The sequence below is a fragment of the Podarcis erhardii genome (assembly GCF_964252035.2).
Source record: "Podarcis erhardii genome assembly, chromosome: 6".
In the NCBI taxonomy this organism is placed as follows: domain Eukaryota; kingdom Metazoa; phylum Chordata; class Lepidosauria; order Squamata; family Lacertidae; genus Podarcis; species Podarcis erhardii.
The window spans coordinates 52268732-52294355 of NC_138510.1; the positions used below are offsets into that span (position 1 = coordinate 52268732).

Sequence of the window (25624 nt, forward strand, 5' to 3'; positions counted from 1 at the left end):
TATAACAAAAAATGAATTGTGATTACCCGCATATACATAGTCTATCTGCGTATGGAATATTGTGGTAATGACTATCCAACATTTGAAACTGCAACTCAATAAAGGCAGATCTTAATGGTACAGGCAGAAATATAGGCAAGGAACTGGCTCTGAAATGCTTTGTTTTCAGCAGAGGGAAATACGGGAAACATTTAGATTATTTAATCACTTGTAGGTCCCTTCTGGATTCTATCCAGTAGAACCAATCCCTTAGTTGGTGCTTATTCCATCTTCAGAATTTCATTCAGCTCCTGAAAACAAGAATCAAGACTACATTGACTGTTTAATTTCCCCCCGTGTGTGTTCCCAGTTCTATATAATGCTCATTGTGTAAGAATGCAATTCTTTTCAGGCTTTAACACAGGTGTGGGGAACCTTTGGCCATTGTCCATGCTTGTTGGGGCCAACAGTTATAGTTCAGCAACATCTAGAGGGATGTGTCCTGCACCCCTGCTTTAATTGCTGCTCCAATACCTTCCAAAGTTTCTGGACCACCCTGCTTCTTACGACTGAATGCCTCTCCCACACCAGTACAAGGCTTTTTCCTCAGCTTTATAACAACAAATTGATATAACAGGCAAATGAGGAAACATGAAATGAATTTTCTTAAATGGGGTTCTGTTGCAGACACAATGTGAAGTTGCTCTCTTCCAAAGTAATCCAAGCTGCATCAGCCTATTTTCCAAAGCAGAGTCGAAATTCAGTGCACAAACCTAGCATTTACTGCACCAGGTGTAGAGTACCATTCCCATTTACACAGACATACATGTCAGTTTTGTACTATAATTTATCTTTTTAAATTCTGACAAAGATATTGTGTATATAGGCAATCTGTACAACTAAACAGTTCTGTAAGGACTTTTAGCTGTGCAATGAAATTTCCCTTCTACTCTCCTGCAAAACCTCTAAGACTATTCTGGGGATACCCTCAAACCTTCAGGAGATTGAAGAGTGAAGTTCCATTGGGTAGCTAAAAGTCCTTGTGAACTGTTTAGTCGGATGCCACCTTGAAAAATTATTTACCTAATTACATATGTACTGGTGTTGAAAAATATGACTGATCAATGAGAGGACATCAAATATCAGCTTCTAAACTGATCCATCTGCAATGAAAATTATGATTCTCATGTACTCCACTGAAGCATACCTAGAGACAAAATACTGGGCAGAAAAACTGAATATGGACTTTCCTCATCTTAAGTGTACAAACAATTCTCTTCCTACATTGCTGATAAATGGCTGCTTTATTATCTATGCAAGTCAAAATAGTTCAAATGCAAAGGAGAAACAATGCAACTGTTAGATGAGCAAATGAAGCTTAGCTGCTGTTATGAAAAAGCTTAATAGTTTAATCAAAGGGCACTCTGATGCTATAAAAAAAGGAATCCTGACCCTTTTGCTATTTTGACTTAGAACCACTAGAGAGCAGCAAGTCATACTTTCCTCCTTTACTCCCAAAAATCTATGCTACAACAGCTGGAGAAATTCCTTCTACAAAGAAAAAAGGATTTTTATCAGGGAGGGAAACCGGGACCTAAAGCCAACATCTCCATCAGCATACTTAAGCAGCCATTTAGAGCCCTTACTTCTGGGCTCAGGTGGTAGAACCTACACAAAGGCCACCACTAAAAGCCAAAGATTATTGCAAGCTACTAATCTATTTTAGTCAATTTCACAGATGACACACCTGGGGTGATGGGGTGGCGAGGAGAGTAGCAACACAATGTTATTTTTTTCAGAAGTCCTCTTTGTGTTGTTAACTCCTCAGGGAAACACTTGGCACCATCATTGTCAGTTTTTAGGAACCCAGCTGAGACATTTTTATCTCCATAGGCTTTTGAGTTTTTGATAATACTTGTGTATGAATTTAGCCTCCACCGTAGTGCTCATCTTTTAGTTAGGTAAACAAGACTTATCCTTTTTATTGTATTTGTGAATGAGAACTTTAGGGGGGTTTCTTTTTGCACCTTCTTTTTATTTTTATATTATATATTGATATTTTATATTCTTGTTAAGTTCCTTTGAGACGCCTTTTTTTATAAAACAACAAACTAATGGAATAACTAAACAACAACAACAACCTTTGCAGTAATTAGTTTAATTGCTGCTTATGTAGTGTTTTGTTTTTATCAGTGCTGCTTTCAGTTTTAGTCAGTCTAGAAGATAGCCTGCTGCTATTTGATTTGTTTTTTGTTTTTATTCACTGTGATATTTTCAAGATTTTTTATTGCTATCCTTTGGAAAATGAAAAGTGGAATATAAATGTTTAAATTTAAACAAGCTCACTCAAGCTGTGGGAAGCTCGCAGAAGTTCAAGTGAAAGCAACTGTCAGTGCAAACAGCACAGACCACCATAGGCTCGATAATAACAAATAAGTAGGACGCACCCATTATGTATCATATAAAATGATCCAACCCAAATATCTCTGCAACACAGCACAATTTGTCCTATAATACAATTTAGCAAGATCTTCATAAGTTATCTTATTCTGTCCTCACAACAACCCTGTGAGGTAGGTTAGACAAAAATGTTGTGACTGACCCAAAGTTACACAGAGATTTTCACAGTTGAGGCTACAATCCTACACACATTTGTCTTAGTAACTTCAACAGGACTTAACTCCTATTTCAGGGCAAAAATGAACTGGTTTGCTCTGTAAGCACATGAACTAAAGTCCATCTGGTTGAAGTCCAAATCTGACATCCAGTGTATCAGAAAGAATAAGACATTAAAACACAACACCATGATGCCCATTTTGTATTATTCAGCATAAATGCATCTGCAAACATTAGAAAGCCCTGTTTTTAATTAAAGGCTACAGAGTGATTCCTGGAATTAGATTTCAGTCTCTTTTTCTATAGGTGTACAAACAGCTCAGTTCTTCCACTCTGTGACAATATTGTGGGAAAGCAGCAGTAAAATGAATTGCATTCAACAAAGGTGGCAATATAGGGTTTTTGTTATTAACAGATAAAGTATGAATGTACTACCTGTAAAATCTATTTGAGAGAAGCCTTAAAATCTCCTAATACCACATCTGCAGCTAGGGCAACTGAGGGACTATTTATATTTAAGGCTTTAAAACCCTTATTCTTCAGGAGTCTCACTAAAGGTTTAGATCTAGTTGCCTATTATTTCTGAGTCAACTAGCTTGTTATCATCTTAAACACTTTAGCACATATCAAACAGCAACATGTTTTCCTCTCCAGTTATTTCCCCCAGTACACAGTTATGAACTGGGGGCAAAATACCCTGAGCTATTGACCCATTGATAGGGGAGACACATGGAAACTGACACCAAGATAGGTAAATCCACCCATTTGAAACATAGTACGGTAATTAGCTACAGCAGCTCAGCTAGAACTTCAGTCAATAACCTTCACTGTTTTAAGCATTTCTACAATGGACACATGATCAAGTTAATGTAAAATTGATTAGATACAGTGGTGCCTCGCAAGACGAAATTAATCCGTTCCGCGAGTCTCTTCGTCTTGCGGTTTGTTCGTCTTGCGAAGCACGGCTATTAGCGGCTTAGCGGCTATTAACGGCTTAGCGGCTTTAAGAAAAAGGAAAAACTCGCAAGCTCATAGGGAAATTCGTCTTGCAGAACGACTCAAAAAACGGAAAACTCTTTCGTCTTGCGCATTTTTCGTCTTGCGAGGCATTCGTCTTGCGAGGTACCACTGTACTAGAAAACTTTCTAGCCACCTCTGTACTCACAAGACAAGACAGCAAAGAATGTTTCACCACCCCACCTCCGTACTGTTACCAAAGTTATAGCAAGTTTTCCTGGATCAATATGGAATAAAAGAGTGTGATTTCATAAATGCAGAAGACAGATCCAGAAAAGAGATAGGCACAACTTTAGACATGTCCTTTTAATTCTGTGTTATAGTCTATAGCTTAGTTGATAACATGAAGTCACTAGCCTGGCTTTAACTCACAAGAAGCCTCCTATCCTCAGCTAAAAAGTACTTGGTCACAAGGCAAGTATAAGAGAGAGAAAAGCAGCCCAGAGATGGTGGTGGGTCAACTAACTGCAGAGTTGTATACAGCAGCACAGAAAGGAACTGATTTTGCTTCACAAGGTGAAACCTTGAAGAGGTGGAAGAAGTTAATGGAAAGATGAAATGAACATCGGCAGGGTTCTGCATTTAAATTCTACATACATCAAAACACAAAATTTAATATCAGCCAGAGGTACATTTGAGAGCCAGTGCTTACTAAAATCTGAGAAACCAAACAGGAAGCTATGTAAGATTTCAAACAGTTAGGGACGGGCTTCAGCAACCAGTACAGGTCCTTGCTCCCCATGATCAGGAGAAGCAGGATAAAATACAGCAGACCCTTGGGTTACGTTATCTTCAGGTAACGTAACTTTTGGGTTGCGAATGCGGCAAACCCGGAAGTGTATACTTCCGGATTTCACTGCGCGTGCATGCACAAAAACGCTCTACGCACCTCATGCATGCGCAGAAGTGCTCTGCACACTGCACACAGAAGTGCTCTATCGCACTGTGTGTGTGCGCAGAAGCGGCGCCTCATGTTGCGGACTTTTCGGGGTACATAAGGACGAATTAAGTTCGTATCCAGAGGGTCCACTGTATACACTGTATATCAAATGAGTGTATGCAAATGTGTATACTTAAATAAAAGTTGCAGAATTTCGTTTTTCTTAGCTCGAAAGTGTGCATGTTTAAATGCACAGATAACACACAGCCTATTAGAGTACTTTCCAAAGCCCATGAGCCAAAATCAAGAAGAATGAAGATATTGCAAAATGCATCAGTGTGGGTTTGCTCATATTTATCCTACAGTCCCACTCTCTGCTACTCAGCTATATGACAATTTCAGACATTCAGATTCTGAGAAATACTTTGGCTTGCATTAGTAAGAGGCAGCAACAGAATTTTATCAAAAGCAATGATGAACGGTTTAGAGTATAATATTAGTGGGAGAACAGGCAGATACTAATACCTTCACAACAGCCACCAAGTGAGCCTATGTGCTCCCAATGCAATTATACATAAAGGAGGCGCAATGAGTTGTGTATAAGGTGGGATATGCTCGCAGGTGGCTGACATGATCAGTGTCCACAAAGTCCACAGCCTTAACAAGGACCTGATGCTGCTTCCGAGCCTCTATCATATTCTCCACATCACTTGCTTGAATAACAGAATCCGCCTTGGAGTAGAGGTATAGCTCAGGCCATCTAGAGAGTTGCTTCAACATGGCATCATAGTGGCTCTCATGTACAAAACGGGTCACAGGATACAGTACCATCCGCCATGTCACCACCAGAACTGCAAATGTCAGTAAAAGGGCATACTTAACACATACATTGTATGACGATAGGACAACTGAGAGGGCACCAAGCGCACCCCGCAGATTCTTCCTGCCAGGAGCACTGTCAAACACAGTACCCACCACCCTTAGATGCTGGAACTGCTGGTGAGTGTGAAGAAGCTCCACAATGTAGCGGTACAGCATGACACCTCCATTGCTGAAGACATGAAAGAGCAGGGGCTTCGTCTCTACTTTGTAGTCAAAGAGGAGCTCCAGCAGCTTCTTTGCCAAGTTCTGCAAGGAATTTATACCCAAGGATTCTGAAAAGAAAACCAATCTCCAAGGAGCCGTATAGCGGATCACTACACATCCCTGTGAGGAATACACAAGTTTTAGTGTGTGCCATACAGTAAAAAGAACAAGAATTGGACAAGGTGTGCCAAGAGAAATATTCATATACTGCATATTTGAGAATTGCTCTCAATTTTCACTTCAGGAAATGGAAACATCTTAAAAGCAATACTCCTATATAGACTAGCAATTAGGTACATGTTAGGTTATCGCAAAGGGTGAGTCCTGAGGAATGAGTAACAAACTAAATTACCTGCAGTGGACTACAGTGATGGGCAAATGAAGCTCTTTCATTTCAAGTCAGTGACTCATCCAAAAAAACCTTAACTCCAGTCACAAATCCCATACTTGTCAGCTGACATGCTTATAGCGTGTTTTATACCAGTGTTTGAGCAAGAGAGTGGAAAGGAATCCATTATGGCCAAAATGGCTATAACAGCAGGGGGAGAGAGACAACTGCTCAGTCTCCCTGCCTTTAACATGGAAACCACATTTCAGTCTAAAACATCTATTATCAGAAAGAAATAAAGTGAACATCAGACAGGACCTGTTAATTTTCAGAATCTTTGAAGAGCTAGGCAATAAATACAAAATAGTAGGCTTTTGAATGTCCCCTAGAATACATTTTAAAGAGGATGCCAAGCAAACTTCTTAAGCTAAAGTTGCTACCAAAACCAAACACTTCAAATATTCCCAAGCTTTCTGTTAACATAAAAGAGTTGAAAAAGATTTCAATCAGGCCATATAGAAAATTCAACTTTGAAATCAGTCAAGCTACTCTCTGCGACTTATTATGCATGTATGTAATTTGTATACCACCCTTCATCTGAAGATCGCAGGGCAGTTCACAACAGAAAAATACAAAATACACAATAAAACAACAACAACCCAATAATCCCCCCTCCTATAACACACATTTTAAAAGCCATAGAATGTTAATCAGCCAAACGCCTGGTTGAAGAGAAACATTTTCACTTGGCACTAGAGTCTACTCTATGCAAGTCCTGGGAATGATCAGGTCAGGAAATTCTCACCCTAGAATTTTCACTTTTTGAGTAATAATAATAATTAATAATAATAATAATTTATTATTTGTACCCCGCCCATCTGGCTGGGTTTCCCCAGCCACTCTGGGCGGCTTCCATAAAGAGTAGTTCTTTTATACACAATGTTCAGGTGAGCCACATGCCACCCAAAGTACAAACCATCCAAGTGTTCTTGATGTATCTCTGGATTGGCCACGAATTGTTCTTTCTCTGAAGAACACTGCAATAACTGCAGTCAAGTAAGTTCACTACTCACCTCCTGAAGGTAGATGGTGCTGTATTTCTGCAGGTACCTATCCTTGCAGCCAGCCCACCCAAGCAGTATCACCACGGGCAGATTGCCTTTACTTCTCTTTGCAGCACCGGACTCTGAAAAAAAGAAAAGAAGATTCAATGTCTGTCTTAGTCTTAACGAAAGGACTACTGTGCCCCCAGACACGCAAACTTTTGGGAGCTGCAGCCGCCTCCGCAGAACATCCCTGCACTTGTCAGGAGATTCCTGGGTAAGATGTGCGCGTGCGCGCCGATTATTTGCGATTAATTCATACTTCCAAAGGCGAAGCACCTCGGCAATGGAAGCAGATTTCGCGGCCAAGCCAAAGGGAACGCTGCCTAAAATCAAACTCTTAAAAAAAACAAAAAAGAACCCGACCCCACGAAGACAGCCCTCGCCTATTTCCAGTTTCCACCTTCAGCACGTCGGTCGGACCTTCCTTTCCCTCTCCAGCGGCCGCTCCGCGAGTGCCGCACCAGCGAAACCTCCCAAACCCTCGCACACTCACCAGCATTTCTCTCCCGCGGCGTCGGGGGCAGCTCCACTACGCACCCCAACTCCTTGGACCCCATCCCTACGGCGGCTACCTCAGAACTGCCGCTTCCGCCTCAGCTCACCGGAAATACCCGCCCTCTTCGAGTCGCCTGACGAATCAGGAGGAGCAGGCGAGAGCGCGCGCGGCCGCTCCGTGAACCCCCCACTTCGCCGGTAACCGGAATGCTGCTTAGCAACGCAGCGGCCTTAGCAACCGAGCGGCCACCCCTTTGCATATACAGTATAAACACACACACTGCCCGTTTTCGTCAAAAACAAAACAAAACCGAGCTGGGCTTCCTCGTTGACAGGTTTGCCAGAGGGTCCCCGCTGGAAGTTTTGAAGCAGCCCAGGAAAGAAGGAGCAGTGGAGGCTAGGGCAGTCTGTATATGGCAAGAGCAGAACGAGGGGTGTGTAGGGAATTGCGAAGGCTTCGAGACTGAGAGGGTGGTGGGCAGAGAGCACGAACTGAGAAGCTAGAATTCAAGCCTGGGTCTCTGAACGAGGAGAGAAAGGCACTGGACACTTTGCTGCATTATTCGTTTATTCTGCATCTCAAATTCCAAAGCTGAGCTCCAGCAGAAAATCAGGGTGGGAGAAAACAAGCCCCACCCCACTCCGCAAGAACATATTTCTGGGGATGCAAAGAAGTTTTGCATTTTGTTGTTTATGTTTGCCCTGGCAGAGTTATCATTTGTTTTGTTTTGTTTTCCTAGCAGGATTCCTGTGACTTTAACAACTGCATGATGGAGTAGTTCAGACACTTGGTGAGTTGAACCTTAATGTCTTTCTGCAGGAAACTCATCACAAATCTGAACTACAATGGACAGCAATTTTTAGCTCACAGCTTATCTAAATTTTAGGTTCTAGAGCCTACAGTATATTGTTTTTGCCAAGCACATCACTATGAAGGATTCTAGGTTTGGTTGTTTTCATTATGCCTATTTTTGAATGGGTTAAGATGATTCTAATACCAGGCAGAAAGGATCTCCTTTGGGGAGTACTGTAATATAATTAGTTCTTTCAGGGAAGAAGAGTTAGAACGCATTCCCAACCATTCCTACTTAAGAGTAAGTTCATTGAATCCAACAGAGCTTACTGCCAGGTAAGTGAAATTATGATTGCAGCCTTAGTTACTGGGAAAGATTTTAACATTGTGTGTACCCAATGTGAAAAAACAGAGAAATCAAAGGGATATCTTCTAAAATGATTTTAATTAGGTAACTAGGCCACTTGATATATGAAGAAGTTACTGTCCTTTGGCTAAAGTATGTGCTTTTTACTTTATGTCCTACAATTCATCAGGCATATTGATTGTACACTTCTGCTTCCATAGAGCGCTGGAGAAACTGAGATTGGACTCCACTACATGGTTGGATCACTCTGTCTATTGGATCTTTAGTTTATATAATAGATAGTTAGTGATTATGTGTATTTATTAACACCTCCAGGATCTTTATAAACTTGACATCTCAAGAGAAATAGGAAAAACCCACAAATTTCAATAACTTTTTGAGACATGATATATATGACCAAGCCTATAAGAAATATTTTTAAGGTGGAGGAATTTTAAAAGCTTAAGTTGTCAGAAATTAACAAATTGCAAAAGATACTACTGGGACAGGCTCCATCACTCAAGATGGGACCCGGGTAACATAATCAATATTCTGAGTGTTTAGAAGTTTCTGTTTTCTGATACTAAAGAATATATAAAAGCTTAAAAAGGACTGGTAGTTTTCCATTAGAATTCTGTGAGCACTTCTCAGAAGAACTTGTACCACATTTAACTCCATTGTTTAACAATATACTGAGGTGCCCAAGGCTGAAACTCCTGATATATGTAGGGAGGTGATATTAGTAGTTATCCAAAAGCATTTTGCCCCTTGGAACAATCCTGTTCATATATTAGATGTGAAAATGTTTACTATATTTATCAATGGAAGGATTGATTATACTCTTATACATTTTATACCACTTTAACAGCCATGGTTTCTCCCAAAGAATCATGGAAACTGGAGCTTACCCTTAAGTGAATACAGTTCCTAAGATTCTTTGCGAAAGCCTTATGCTTTAAATGAATCAAATGCTGTGATTATGACCCATAATCAGGTTGTGAATATCATTCAGTTTCATGAAATGCCCAAAATCCTAATCATTTTTCTCTGGATATGGACAGTACATTGGATTGCTTGAAAAAGATTGCCTTAAAAGGCTTTCAAATAAAATGAATTTCAGGGAACGTTTTGTATGGGCCTTTGGACTGAGAAGGAGCATTAAATCATGTTGCTTTTCTGTGAGGGGTCCGTAGCCATTGCTCTGAAAGAGATTAAACAGGTTTGCTCTTCCTGTGGACAATACTATGTTGTTTTTGAAGAACCTGCTGCAGTTCTTGCCTGCTCTGCTCAATAACCTAAGAATGTACAGTATTATTCAACCTTTAAATCACCTTAGACAAATCGGAACAGTGGAAGGAATTCAAAGTCATGCTAAAACAAAAGTTCCATCAGCACAAACATTTTTGCTTGCCTGATGGAAATACCTCTCCTCTCCATGCTGTTCTGGGCGTTCTCCTGGCACCTCCCCAAGCTAATTTGTGGGGATGGGGGTGCACAGGGGAGGAGAGGAAGGAAAGTCCCATTGCTTACTTAAATCCAGCCCTTTAATACCCAAGGTAAAAAAAGAAATAGTATTTTGCATTGAAAGAAAATGTGTGGGGTCAGTGGCAGTGTTTAAGGCTCCAGATTACAAATAAGCTTAAAGACCTGAAGAATGGAAGTTTTGCTTTTATACTCAAAACAAAACAAATTCCTTCCAGTAGCACCTTAAAGACCAACTAAGTCAGTTCTTGGTATGAGCTTTCGTGTGCATGCACACTTCTTCAGATACACGGAAGAAGTGTGCATGCACACGAAAGCTCATACCAAGAACTGACTTAGTTGGTCTTTAAGGTGCTACTGGAAGGAATTTGTTTTGTTTTGACTATGGCAGACCAACACGGCTACCTATCTGTTGCTTTTATACTGTTCAACATTAAGGATGCTGTACATATTTTGAATGGCTGTTAAGGTCTCTCTTAAGGGATGTAGAGCAACACTAAAATGGCAGTGTTTCCTAAAGTGTTAGATCTGTTTCAGATTGTGCTTATGGTTCCATTAAAGTGGTTAACAGCTTGGCAAAAATATTATATGGCAAGGCAAGAAGCCAAGGATTGCTAGATTTACTATGCATTAGCCAATTAAGCATGGTGGGCTTCCTGTTCTGGATTTCACATTGGATTGCTATGCTGCTGAGTTTTGTGATTTCATTAGTTTGGTACAAGTGCCAGAAAACAAATATTGGAAGAAGATGGAAAACAAAGGGATACCCAATTACTCAGGTACTGTGGTAGGTTTTTCTTTCTAAATATAGACTTAAAACCTGGCAGCATTATATCCCTGACTTCATATGGGAGAAATGGAAAGAAAGGTTACCTCAGATATCTCCGCTCTTACTTTTTAAAAATCCTCCATAGCAGCTGTGTTTGTAGCACTCAAATGTATACCCAATTGGCATCTTGGATAAATAGGCAGTTTCTGTTTGTGGCTCAAGATATCCTTGTACACTAATTCAAATGTCTACAAATAAAAAGGCTGGTGAGAGAGAGCTCTTGAAAATACTTTCTACAGAATTATGTGCTTTCGTCATTTAACAATAAGTACACATGGCAGATTTCTCATGTTCTGAGTTCAGCACTTGAACAGGTATGTTTTTACCTCACTGACATCCAGAACCTATCTGTGCAGATGGCAAACTTGTGCCAGTCTCAATCTTTTCCAACTCAATCCAGAAGGCAATTGTGGGCTGAAGTCCCTATGTGTCTGGATTGCAGAAGATAGATGTGGAACATATAATATCTTTTGAGAGTTTCTCTGTGGCTGTGCCTTTAAAAATGCATTTTCCTTTGTTGGAAGCCTGAATCTCTTTGTGTCAACTGTGAATAAAGGTAAACATATTCACAGTAGGTGGTGCCATTGAATCTTCAAATAAGAACATGATGTGGCCATGCAGCCTTCTCCCCTGTGACTGACTTCTGTGTATCAAGTGCTGCAGCCAAGTAGATGAAGATTTATCTTTAGCAGTCAAAGGACTCATTGCTTCCTAGAAAAAGGAGGGAATATATGCCCCCATAAAAATATGGAGATGTTAATTTAGAATCAAACTAGCAATTGTTTCAGTTGGAAAGTTCTTTTAACTAGATCAGTGTAGAGGACACAGGTGCACAATATGGAGCTATAATTTATAGTGAATGTCCCAAGATGAAAAACAACTTCTGCCAAAACGCAAATATCAGCTACAAGGCTCACAAGTAAGATTTCACAAATATTCTGTAAATCAAGTGAATGAGACTCATGTTTCACCTCTTCCTCTGAAAGGCTACTACAGCTGTTCCCTTGTCAGTGCTAACATTTGTTATGGCTAATAACACTTTCAATCACAACTGTTTGAGGAAAATTGATTTATTTAGAACCTTCTCTCCTGTGCTGAAAATACTCTGCCAAGGACAAAAGCTCCTGCAAACCACAGGTTGTTAATTCCCTGATGGATTCCTATGCATGTCTCAGCACTGCTTCTTTATACATTTTTGAAGGGGCTGTAAAGAAAAAAAATGAAATAGGTAAGCTCTTCTTTATATTTAATGTTGCCTTTATCATAGCAATTTTGTAGATGTTACCCCTCAAATTTTTGTATGTGAATCAAATTTGATTTTGATGTGCTGTCTATAGGATAAATAAGATTAGTGGGGCAGTGCTGACATAACTTCCAAGATGTCTGTGTTGAGTTTTTGCCTTTCAGACCGACCTACAGAATCCATTTTAATTAGCCACTTTACCAAATGCCAAAATTTGGTAACTACAGAATGACACTGCTTGTTAAGCCTACATTACTGAAATACTTGTTAGTACCTTGACAAAACAAACTAGGCTTTAATATGGTTCAAACTATGGTTTAAAACAAGCATGGTGACTTGCTTTAAATTACAATTTTAATGTGAGATGCAAGGTGTGCCAGTGTCAAAGTCAGGCATAGGCAAACTCAGCCTTCCAGATGTTTTGAGACTACAACTCCCATCATCCCTGACCACTGGTCCTGTTAGCTGGGGATGATGGGAGTTGTACTGAAACATCTGGAGGGCCAAGTTTGCCTATGCCTGGTCAAAGTAGATGGGGCTGGTGTATTCTCTGATCTCACAAATGCGTAGGTCTAAGGTTCTCTTCTCTTCTCAACAGGACACAACCAGTCATGACTTCCATAAAGGAGCAGGCAGCCATCAGCAGATTAATAAGTTTTCTACAGGAATGGGACAGTGCTGGCAAAATTGCTCGAAGCCACATTCTAGAAAATTTTATGCTAACCAACCAAGGCAAGACAGGTCCAGAACTGGAAATAGAATTCTCTCAAGGAGCCAGTTTGTTTCTCGCCCGTCTAACTGCTTGGCTCAGGTTGACGTATCCTCTTCCTTGGAGATCTCTTGTTAAAGTGTAACAAGAGCCAAAAAAGAAAGCAATAATTTCTCCATTAAAATTACCAGAATTGGCTACATATTGGCTTGATAAATTGTTATTAGTATAAATTGCACCAACTTTTGCTATTTTTAGGGCAATTGTGCTCCAGTTATGGTAGCAGAATTTAATAATCCTGGACTCTGACTTTTCCTGCAATATTGCCCAATGTCTTAAGTTCACAGAAAACTTTGCAAGTCCTACTTCAGACATGTCATTCCTCTAAATAAAGTATGAACTCCTGCAAAAGGGCTGAGGTGGGTAGAAAATCAGATTCAGCTAAGGTTTAGTGTGCCAGAATGTATTTAATTTAAAGCCTTCACAAACTCACAATAGTTACATGTATGGAACGTGCCTAGAGCAACAATTGAAGTCCATTGGCATCTTCCTATCAGCTGCAAGTGGGTAAGTAAAAAATGTACCATTTCTATATTTGGATAGGATCCTGAAGTTTTTAGCACATTATGTTGGTGTGAAAGAGGTAGTGAGAACGTGGTATTTGGGAAAATGTAATCGTATTATCAAAGAGATTGGCAAATATAAAAAGCTCTGCTTTCTGTGGCTTGGTGCTTCTTTGTCTGTTGCCTAAATAACCATTTTATCAAACATGAAATCATGCAACTTGCACACTGGCATGGCTTCAGGAATAAAAACTATTCCAGCAACAACCATAGGGAATGTTCTTAGATGAAGCATTCCTATAATCTCCTTGGCTGAGATACCAGGTTGTAAGTGTTGGATTTGGGAATACCTATGCCCAGTTCTGTATATGGAAAATATGGTCAAAGTTTTCTTCCCCCATAAGAAAACTGGAATTGCTTTAGTTCATCAGCTTGCATTCCTGTAAAGAATGGAACACTAGTGAATGACTGAAGTGCAAAGTCTTTCCCTTGGCAGCTCTGCTGCTTTAGTAAAGGTGTTACTAAAGTGATGTTTAGGAAGAGAAGCAGTGGACCTGCCAATTACTTTGCCTATGAAAAGAAACGTAACTGTTAATAAGTGTGAAATAATAACTGAAATCATATTATGCAATCTTGTTGCAAATAGACTTTAGATCTGTTGCTTTCTTCTCCACATTTTTTCAGCCAGCGATACATTATTGAATTCCTGGAAGTTGGTGGTATCCTCACATTGCTGGAAATACTTGGGCTCAACCAACTGAAAGAGGAGGACAAAAGGGAGTCCATAAAGCTTCTTCAGTTAGTAGCAAGATCTGGCAGGAAGTTCAAAGAGATTATTTGTGAAAGCTATGGTAAGGCAGATTGTGACAAATGAGATGTACTGCCAGATATTTAAGTGAAGTGGTTTTCTGACCTCAGGGTTTTCCCCACAGAGCTCAGCTTATTCTTTCCACCCCAGTGAATACCGCTGATAGAAAAGAGTTGCTTTCTTCTTCAGTATCTCACCTGTCACAGGTTCATCAATAAAAGGGCATGGAAACATTTGATTCTCACAAGGATCTTACTTTGTAGTGTTTTCCTTTCATTGCAGTATATAGAAGCCAGGATATTTCTACCTGTAGAAGACAAATAGATCTCTGAAACATCAGCATATTAATATCTCTGTAAAGTTTCCTTTCTTGGGTAGAGTAGGATGAAGTGTTTTAACTACACAGTGTATGGGGAGTTAAACGCAAATAAATTCAGCTAGGCTGAATTTATCTACCATAAAGTGAGAGTGGATGCTTGTTTACTGCATTGCTCCACTGAAATGGATGAGTGTGATATATGTCCATCCCAGTCCAGCAAGGGAAAGCTGTATGTGAAAAGTACAATGTAAATGGGGATGCAGATTTTGCATCTGGATGTGCATTCACATAGGAGTGCTCAATGAATCTCATTTAACTGGTTGAATATGGCTTTTCATGCAAATCTGAAGCTGCATCCAAATTCAGAGCCAGTCATTGCTGCCCATAACTAGTTGTGTGAGCTTGAACTATATTGATTAGATTGGATTTATATTCTGCATTATCCCACTGGCTCAAAGCAGCTTACAGTGGCTTTCCCCCTAAACCTTAATAGTCCTGTCCCCTAAGCTCCCACTTCCTACTTGCTGCAAGCCATATATAAGAGAGAGGCTCTCTCTCTCTCTCTCTCTCTCTCTCTCTCTCTCACACACACACACACACACACACACACACACACAGTCTTGTGTTTAACCAGAAGTGAATCCCACTGAGTCCAATTTGGCTTACTCCCAAGAATACAAAGTGCATGTTTAACAATTGTAACCTTAGACCAGCACAATTTCAAAAACAAGGACTGATTGAAACAGGGATTAAATCAACTGAATAAGGAGGCTATTTATTATTTATTTATTCATTTGCCCTAAAGTCTACAGAATTTTTACATAAATGGGCAAATACTTGAAAACTCAAAGTCTGAAAACCATTGCATATTTTAGCTAGTGTGAGGTGCAATGGCTTCACTCCACTTTGTTTTCAGTTGTAGACTCTGAAGGTATATGGAAAACAGGATTTACTTGAAGATAGCCCTGTACATGGATCCAAAATTTTCCATACATGATACCATTTGAGAAACCCATTTAGTGATTAAATAAATGTGATGTTAAGTGTGTCTTTACATAAATCACACACATTTTAAGAATTGCAAATAGCAATTGGTTACAATCATGTTCACTATTAGAGTGATTGCCTGCCAATGGTACTCTGCATATTTATCAATGTATAATAAGGGTGTCCTTTGTTACTTACAAAATACTTGTATTAAAACTTACATATTATTTAAATACAAGCTAAAACATGGGGCTGCTTAGCTGACACTTTCTAGCCTGCATGTTCAGAAAGCTTTTTTTCCTTTATAGGTGTACGATCAATTGCTGAGTTTTTTGCCACCTGCAAGTCAGAAGAGACTCAAGAGCAAGTACAGATTCTTCTGGATGCTTTAGGCCATGGCAACCCCAAATACCAGAATCAAGTGTACAAAGGGCTGATTGCTCTTCTAAAGTGCACCTCTCCAAAAGCCCAGCAACTGTCCCTACAAACATTGAGGACAATACAGGTGAGCAACAAGAAGATGGAGTGGGGGGGGGAGGCATGGGGTTGCAATCTTTGTTTCATTCACTATATGGAACTTCTTCCCATCATCTGTTACAGACAACATGCATTTTTTCCTCAGGGGCATCTGTGTTTCTAGCCAGTGCAGGGTCTACAAACTGCACATATATATTGCTATTAACAGTTACCGGTAAATGGATCTAAGTGCCAAATACCATGCCAAAGGAACCAACTATATTGGGCAAGAAAGGCTAACAGATCTGACCTGAGTTTGATAATTGAAGTATAAGTAATGGAGATATAAGTAACCCAAATACATTGCCTTAAAATACAATGTTTGTAATTGTATTTAAATAGGTTTAAAGGGAGTTTCTTTTAAAAAATTACTGAAATCCTATTCTGCCCCCATGTCTAAAATCTGAAATAGTACCCCTGAAAATAGGTGGTTTTTTAAGCTAAGAACTGTCAGCTGTAGAACACACCACCCCAATTATGGCTAGATCTAGAAGTTTAGGGACACATAGAACTTATTGACACCTCCCTTAACCATTCTAGCTAATGATTATTTCTAATTAATGCACTTATAAAACTGATTGGTATAACAGATTCATGAAAAAAGAGTGGTCTCCCTAAATACTGCCCTTGCATCTTTATGGTTCATTGCAGCATGTTGTCTGATCTCACCTGGGTGAGAGTTCACATTACTGCATTAGAGAAGTTGTTTTTTTGTTCATTTTACAGCTCTTGCACCCCATGTTGTTTATATCAGCACAGCTTTAATTTGCAACAGGGAACTTCAATCAGTTACAGCAATCTTCCTTTTACATTATTACAAAATGAATTGTCTCCCCTCAGAGTGTTTCATGTATATGCTAAAATATCGTCTGACGTGCTCCTAAAAGGGATTTGCATCACCAGGTCAAAATATAATCTTGATCATGCTGAAGATTTGGGTAGCCCAGCTCTTCCTTGTGATCTCTTGATTGTGACCTATATTTTTCATGCTTGTTCTGTATTAGAGCATACTAAGACGGGGTCTCAAATATTCTTCTTTTGCTCGTTTACTTTGGCAGACAATTGTGGGAGATGCCCATCCAAGTATTGTGGACTCAGTGCTTAGTGTGCTCCGTTCTCTGCACCTGGAGGTGCAATATGAGGGTAAGATGACTCCATGCACTCACCTCCACTTTTGAAGCCAACCCTCAAATCGTTGAGTCCAGGTGACTACCACATACTGAAATTGAAAATCAGTTTTAAAATAATGCACCAGTGAGCCAAATGTCTATAGGAAGGGAAGAACCCTAATAACTAAGCCATTCATGAAAAAGCAAATTTTATGTGAGGTACAGCACAAGGTAGCCTACTTACAAGGCATACTGATCTTTGGCTGGTGCCGAAGCTGGGTGAATCCAGTGTGTGTTCTAATTTGCATGGAAGCTACCACAATTTTCTTTTTTAATGCTATATTTGCTTCAAAACAGATAACTTACAAATTCCCAAGTAGCATAAACATCATGTCTTCAAAGCAGGTGACTCACTGGTCTTTATTCCATACAGTTAAGCTGTGTGGTTAGTGCTACCAATTTTTTTTTTAACTAGTCTACGCATTTTATGAAAGAACCAACAGACGGTGCCTTTACGGAGGGATTGAAGTCTTTAGGAACTTGAGAACTGCACAATTAACGTGCAATATTGCCTAGTGCATTAACAAACCCACTTTTTAAAAAAATGAGTGTTCTTTGTCCTATAACTGCCATATAAACGTAAGAAGGACCTGCTGGATAAGGCCAGTGCTGGATAAGGACCAGTGATGAGGTCCCTCCCATTGCTCTCCTAACCTGTTGCTGTATCTTCTTTCCTGAATGGTGGGGTTTTTTGGGTAGTTTCCTTTGCTGGGACAGCATGGCTGGGATAAGGCCAGTGGCCCATCTAGTCCAGTATCCCATTCTCAGTGGCAGCCAGCAGCCTATGGAAAGCCCAAAAGCAGGACCTGTGCTCTCCCCGCCTATGATTCCCAGTAACTGGTAAACACACTGGAACAAATGATTAACAAAGACTGGACATAGTTGAACCACCTTTTAGACTTTGTGTAGGCAAATTATTCCCCAAGAAAAACTGAGGCTTGCTCTGTGCAACAGGAGCTACCTTACTACTATTACTCTGTGACAAAGCACCCACTTTACTATCTTCCTTCTTCTAGCGATTCAACTAATCAAGGACCTCATGGCATATGATGTGCGACCAGCTTTGCTAAAAGGACTGGTTGCATTGCTAAAGCCATCAAGACAGGAGACTGCCAAAATGCAAGCCAGAATCCTGGAAGGTGAGATCCACAAATGCTGCCATTTGGACCCACTAATGAAGATGTTCCCCACTTCTACATCTCCTTCCCTATCTCTAGAGTATATTAGTCTAAGGCTGTGTTCACATTCTCGTTTACTGTGCACTCACTGCATTTCCGGTTTTTGTGTTCACAAGATGTTAGCCAAAATGCATGTTTACTGTACTTCATACTACGGTTTGGTGCATTGTTTCTCAAAAAAGCTTCACACCGATTGGAGTTATTAAGCTGTTCCCAATTTGTCTCCACCCTTGTATGAACATCTCTGCATAGGGTAAAGATATTCCTGCCTGTCAACATTCTCTGGTGCATATAGAAAAAGGAACAAATTGAAGCTGTGCAGATGTAAACAGCTTGGGGTGCAAGAGCTATTAAATGCACTGAAAAAACAACTTCACTGCTCTCTAAGGCAGTATTGTGAACACACACTTACCACAGCATTAATATTCTTCATGTGTTGAGAAGGGAAGGCATATATTTTAACAACTAAAGTCCATCCTCTGTTCCTATTCTTTTATCATGGGGCCCAACCTCTTTCCTCATTCATACCTGAAAACCTATATCAAGTTCCAAGTTTGCTCAGAGCGGGACTGTAGGGGTATGGAATGAGAACCCATTGTGATAGAACAGAAATTCATCTCAATCACCAGTCTGAGAAACTGGAGCAGGGAGGGCTGCAGGCAAACATTGACATCTTTCAAAGCAGACCCAAACCAACATTCCCTGCTTACCATCAAGGAATCAAATTTCTGCATGGCGTGAGAAACAGCAATTAGCTGGTGCTAGCCTAAGTTAAACTGTGCTGCTGGATAGGTACTGAATGAATTTTCTGTGCAATTCAGTTCTTTCTGGACAGTGTTTTAGGTCAAAAGCAAAGCTTTGGGGCAGCTATGAGACACAGTACCTGACTCCTACATTGTTTCCTACATACAGAAGCTGGTACATTACACCTGATGGAGTCCTTGCCAGCATATATTCAGCAAGCTGCCGCTGCCAAAGCCATTGGGTAAGAGATTATGATGGGTTACCGGAACCAGTTGCCAACACAGAGGCAAACTGTGAAACACGCTTAGCCCAGCTTTGGGTAGGCCACAAATGCAAACTAGAAAACACCTCACTTACTGTGTGAAAACAGCCACCAGTCCACAGTCCAGACTGGCAGATTATATACACCCACTTCACCTGCTACTCAGATGGAGGCAGTAGGGCACTGTTTTTATATATTTTTAATTGATGGTGTTAACTATATGTTTTAATCATACTATGATATCTACTTGCTGCATTTTGTTCCAAGAACCTCAAAGTAGCAATTTTAGTTTCTTAGCATAGCACACTGGCTAAGAGTGACTTGCATTGCCCAAGGCCAGCAAGTAACCAAGCATATCTATTTGAAACCCTCCCCACCCGCATCCAAACATTACTACAAAATGGCTTTCAAGGGTTGAAGTTGAATCCATGCCTTCTGCTTCTTGATGCAACATTAGACAGCCAGCATCACATCCAGTCCCTTAAAACACATTCAGAACTAGAATACCTATATAATCCAGCCACTATCCTCTTACCTTTCAGAGTTTATAACATGAGCTAGAATAGTCAGGTTATCAATGGAGCTATACATAAAATATCCTCTGAATATACAGCTCCTCTCTAATCATTTTACAGTTATCATCTTCAGCACTAGACGAAGTATTTGCTGCTTAGCCAAATTCATGTCACCATCCACCTTACTATGCTTAGCACCATAACAACTCATTCAATACAACAGATTTGCCCAGTCAGCTTATTTTCTTGGCAGCGTGTGCCTTTAACAACTGTTGCAGAAATCCAACAGTGCAACAGGAAAGCTGAACCTATTTGATGTCTCCTATTACTATTGGATGTCTCACTGTCAACCAGCTCATAAAGGGCACAGAACAACCTAGATCTCTCTGGCTTGTAAATTAGTGGGATGCTCCCTCTGCTCTTAAACCCCCTTCCCCCTCTCTTATCTGTTTATTGAAAACATTTTTATCCCACTCTTCAAACACTCAACTTTGCAGAATTCTGGCCCAAGACTCCAGAGATGTGGCTGAGGAGCTGGTCTTCTTGAGAGTGGTGCATGGTCTCATGTGTGCCATGGGCAACAAAGATCACACTAATTGCCAGAGGCAGGCCAGCATTACCCTAGAGGCAAGTGACTTTGTTGAAAAGGAGGGAACTGGGTGTAGATGTCTATTGTCACTTTTTCAAAGCTCTCTAACTGAAGGGGTTGTTATGGTGGGTGGAATGGATGGATTGGATGAGATAAAACGTTAGTCAGTGGATTAAGCACTAAAGAATACAAAGATCAGACTATGACAGGAGTAAGTAAGGGTTTCTTAGAATTTAACATTCATGGCTTGTAGATGTTGGAAGCATGGGAGCAGAAACTGCCTGTATATTTAAGCCAAAATATACAGAAGTATTTTAAAGCTGTTTCTAATGTATTTTAATGCCCTGGGATCTTAGGGTGAAGGGCGGGTAATTAATAAACTAATACTACTAGAGAACTTTTAAAGTCTCAGTTGTGCTGGGAAATTATGGTTGAGGCTAGAGCTTTGGAAAGGGATAACGGCAGCCCTCCACTAAAGATTCTGAGTGATGAAGACCAGAACAATAAATACTAATGAAACCTGGATAGTAAATATTAGATTGCAGAGTTTTATACTCCTGTAGCTTACAAAGGGCTGCATCCAACATTATACAGTCAAACATCGGATCCCGAACAGCTGTGTTTTGGAATGTTTTGACTACCAAACTCCGAAAACCCAGAAGTAAATGCTCCGGTTTTCGAACGTTTTTCAGAAGGCAAACATCCAACATAGCTTCCGCTTGAGTGCAGAAAGCTCCTGCAACCAATCAGAAGCTGCACCTCGATTGTCAGACATTTCGGAAGCCAAACATTCGACAACTGAGGTTTGACTGTACAAGCTAAGTTTCAGTTGTGCAATGGAGTCCTGTTTCCTCACCTCTCTGCATTCAAAATTTGCTCCAGAGTATACCCAATCCTCTGGAGTCTGGAGAGTTTAAGGATGCATCATGGGCTGGAGAGGAGGGAGCAGTTATGTTAACTCAAGCAGAGGTCTGCTGCACAAACAGAAAAGCAGAGTTAGATACAACCCAAGGATTATTCTTATTTTCCCTATGAATTAAATTGTATTCCCCTGCAGCATTTTGTAAGGATGTTCATAGTGGTGGAGAATCAAACCCGGAGCGCCATGGGAGATAAATTGTTCGAGCTCTTTATGGTAAGTCTTGTCTAGCCTCTGTACTAAGGTTATGGGACTCAGATATGAGATGTTTTATTTGCCAAAAGCAACAGTGAGATTTAATACAAAACACCTGAAATCCCAAACCACTTTTCTGAATTGTTTAGAAGTCTTGTCTTCCCCCAGCAACTATAGTAAGAATCACTATCTTCTGTGGCATATCCAGTGTAGACAAGATCTTCAGTAACTGTTAAATTCAAATGAATGCTTTAAGAGAGCCAGAGTTCAGAAAGGGTAGTGGTATCTTCTTACTACTTCTGCCATTGTAAAAGCTGCTTTCTGTTTACCAGGTTTCTCTTATCCTCTTATCTTAAACCACTTAGAAACCTATTTTAAGAGCATTAAGCAGTATTTAAATTAATAACAATCTTGAAGAGGAGGAACATAGAAAGTGGCACAGTAGAGGGAAAGCACAGCTCTAGACCTTTTTTTCAGAATAAGGCCAAGAACATCATCTGCCAGAGTAATTGCAGAGTAACACTGCTGCCTCCAGCATATGACTGTGGTGATGAGGCTTTCCAATTTGCTTATGACAGATTAACCAAAAAAGTCTGAGAATGAAGAAAATAATCAAGCAGAGGCCTAAAATACCTAACTTGCCTCTTTAAACCACAACACCATCCAATGCAATATTCCAGCCTTCTTTCCGTACTGTGATTCATCTTCCTAGCAATTTTTGCTTTTCCATTCCTAAGTAAACATATTCAACTATATTTCTCAATTTCTGTAAAAGTTGTTCTGAACATTGGATTGGCAGATTTTGAAAGAAATTAATTTGGGAAGCCTGCATATTTTAAAGTGTGGATTTACTAGTAAAGCTAATTCTAATACAGCCTCTGTCTTCATAGCTGCTTATGAAGGTTATAATAACCAACCACCTACAATTATTGAATGATGTTTTATACGAAGTCTCAAAACTATTTACAATAAATATTTATTATTTTTTTAAACATTAAAACACAAGGCATTAGTACAGCAGCACTAAAGTCCAGATTGAGCAACTGCAACAATATAATTAAAGCTGCCCCCTATGTCAAAGAATAAAAATGATATTCCCTGGTGGCAAAATGATAATAAAATTGTAATCAGGTGTGCCTTTCTGGAGAGAGCATTTTAAAAAGATGGTGAACTATTACAGAGTAGGCCCATTCATCTTTCTTCTAAATTTTCCAAATATCCAATTTCAATCAAAAGCCAGGCAGCCATTAGTCCCTTAGCTAATTAAAAAATTCCAAGAAGTTCACTGTTCAGATACAGTCATCCTAGCCTTTGAGTGAAGAGACATGTAGAGACAACTCCATTAGAGTGGCCCTTGTTTCAAGGAAGAGATGTCAATGAACCATCAGGAATTGCCCTCCATTTATTTCCAGCCCTGAACCTTGGAAAGTTCCTGCTTTTCAATAAAGTGCCTGTCTTACCTTTCTTCCCTCTAGCAAGATGCTACAAACTTGTACCTGAATATGGATGCTGTGCAGGCTGTTATCCTGGCCACCAATATAGTCAATATTCCGGAATATATTTTGGCTCAGGCAAAAATGGATATTCCAGGTATGTTGGGCACAGTAGTGGACAAAATAACTTTGGAATATGCAGATACCTCCTTAATGCTAAAAAAAAGGGGGGGAGGGAAGGGAAATAATGGGATGACATATTGTGTAGGTAGGTTGTGAATAAGTACAAAAATATGAAATGGAACAAATTAGTTCACAACAGTATAAACAAGAAGGGTCTTATGTTAATTCAACAAATCCAGAGGGGACAGAAATTACATATGAAATCTGTAGAGAGAAATGCTAGTTAGAAAAGAAGTACTGTGTCTACTCTTGAAAGTGATGTGCATGTTGGCATGCAACCCTTTGAGGGCTGGCAAAGCCTCAGTGTGGCTCTCAAGCAAAAAATGTTAGCCACCCCTGTATTATGCATTTATAATCTTTACGGCTTCGCTTGTGCATACTGCATTTTATTTTATGGAAACTGCCATTCAAGGATGCTTAGCCTGGAGGCGGTTGGAGGATGGATGGCGGCTAATGGATTGAAGTTGAATCCTGACAAGACAGAAGTACTGTTTTTGGGGGACAGGGTGCGGGCTGGTGAGGAGGACTCCCTGGTCCTGAATGGGGTAACTGTGCCCCTGAAGGACCAGGTGCGCAGCCTGGGAGTCATTTTGGACTCACAGCTGTCCATGGAGGCGCAGGTCAATTCTGTATCCAGGGCAGCTGTCTACCAACTCCACCTGGTACGCAGGCTGAGACCCTACCTGCCTGCGGACTGTCTCGCCAGAGTGGTGCATGCTCTAGTTATCTCCCGCTTGGACTACTGCAATGTGCCCTACGTGGGGCTACCTTTGAAGGTGACTCGGAAACTACAACTAATCCAGAATGCGGCAGCTGGGGGCGGCTGCCGAGACCACATAACACCGGTCTTGAAAGACCTACATTGGCTCCCAGTATGTTTCCGAGCACAATTCAAAGTGCTGGTGTTGACCTTTAAAGCCCTAAATGGCCTCGGCCCAGTATACCTGAAGGAGTGTCTCCAGCCCCATCGTTCTGCCCGGACACTGAGGTCCAGCGCCAGGGCCTTCTGGCAGTTCCCTCATTGCGAGAAGCCAACTTACAGGGAACCAGGCAGTGGGCCTTCTCGGTAGTGGCTCCCGCCCTGTGGAACGCCCTCCCATCAGATGTCAAAGCAATAAACAACTACCTGACATTCAGAAGACATTAAGGCAGCCCTGTTCAGGGAAGTTTTTAATCTGTGATATTTTAGTGTTTTTTTGTTTCTATGGAAGCCGCCCAGAGTGGCTGGGGAAACCCAGCCAGATGGGCGGGGTACAAATAATAAATAGAATAGATAGATAGATAAAAGGCAGCTTACCAGTACTTTAAGTAAATACAGTGGTACCTTGGGTTACAAATGCTTCAGGTTACAAACACTTTGGGTTACAAACTCCACTAACCCGGTAGTAGTACCTCAGGTTGAGAACTTTGCCCCAGGATGAAAATGGAAATCACGCAGCGATGGTGTGGCAGCAGCAGGAGGCCCCATTAGCGAAAGAGCACCTCAGGTTAAGAACAGTTTCGGGTTAAGAACAGACCTCCAGAACGAAATAAGTTCGTAACCCGAGGTACCACTGTATCTTGTTTGTATAACAGCACAGTGGTACCTTAGTTCCCGAACTCAATCCATTCTGGAAGTCCGTTCGACTTCCAAAACATTCAAAAACCAAGGCACGGCTTCTCATTGGCCCTGGAAACAATGCCGACAGCCAAAACGGATGTTCAGCTTCCAAAAAACATTTGCAAACCAGAACACTTACTTCCAGATTTGCGGCATTTGGGAGCTGATTTGTTCATCAACTAAGTTTTTTGGGAACCAAGATACCACTGTAATTAAAAAATAAGCTACCATACTTGGTACTGAAGTAATGAACTGAGTTATATTTCTTGAACTCTTTTTCCTCCCTCAGAGAGAAACTCAACTGCAGAAGATGAACAGGAACAGCTGTCTCAAAATAGAGAGCTGCCGCTTTAGTTAGTCACCTCTCAATTGTCCTCATTTATTGGGCTGTTGTTCATTTTCATCTATTTTTTCATGCATTCTGTTTCAGGCCCTACTACCCATCCCCATGAGAAAAAGATGCAAAGCTCCAAGTGCCTTATGACAGGTGACTTTGAGTCCCTGTCCCCCTCCCTTTTCTCAAATCTGAAATCTACTTAGTTTGGTTATCAACCACCAGACACATCAATTGCTCTAATTGTTCTTCAACAGCTGCCTTTGCAACAACATAACCATAGACTAATTTGTGTCATACTTATGAAAATAAGGAATAATCCCTTGTACAGCCACTTTGAGTTCTGAGGAGACGACGGGATATCTATGTAATAAATAAAAACAGTACTGAACAACTAAATT

At 40.5% G+C, this 25624-nt stretch overlaps 2 protein-coding genes across 2 annotated transcripts; one reads left to right on the forward strand and one right to left on the reverse strand.

Moving 5' to 3' along the window:
• Positions 1–2493: 2493 nt before the first annotated feature.
• Positions 2494–7634, reverse strand: TMEM53 (transmembrane protein 53). The gene is made up of 4 exons (XM_081865587.1): positions 7506–7634; positions 6980–7092; positions 3738–5698; positions 2494–3490 (listed from the first exon to the last, which is right to left on the reverse strand). The coding sequence occupies exons 1-3, from the start codon at positions 7567–7569 to the stop codon at positions 5042–5044; spliced, it is 834 nt and encodes a 277-aa protein (XP_081721713.1). The 5' UTR covers positions 7570–7634; the 3' UTR covers positions 2494–3490; positions 3738–5041.
• Positions 7635–12811: 5177 nt separating this feature from the next.
• Positions 12812–25622, forward strand: ARMH1 (armadillo like helical domain containing 1; the record flags this gene model as incomplete). The annotated part of the gene is made up of 11 exons (XM_081865547.1): positions 12812–13017; positions 13408–13476; positions 14157–14323; positions 15895–16091; positions 17161–17245; positions 18288–18410; positions 19362–19434; positions 20468–20597; positions 21617–21694; positions 23149–23263; positions 25179–25622. 11 exons carry the CDS (start codon positions 12812–12814, stop codon positions 25241–25243), a joined length of 1308 nt encoding a protein of 435 aa, XP_081721673.1. The 3' UTR covers positions 25244–25622.
• Between the last annotated feature and the right edge of the window lie 2 nt (positions 25623–25624).

Excerpts from the sequence above, each read along its gene's own strand:
- TMEM53 (XM_081865587.1), bottom strand. The coding sequence starts at position 7,569 with ATGGGGTCCAAGGAGTTGGGGTGCGTAGTGGAGCTGCCCCCGACGCCG. Across the intron at positions 7,093-7,505 it reads GCCGCGGGAGAGAAATGCTG|AGTCCGGTGCTGCAAAGAGA; the intron begins GTGAGTGTGCGA and ends TCTTTTTTTCAG. Across the intron at positions 5,699-6,979 it reads GCACCATCTACCTTCAGGAG|GGATGTGTAGTGATCCGCTA; the intron begins GTGAGTAGTGAA and ends TATTCCTCACAG.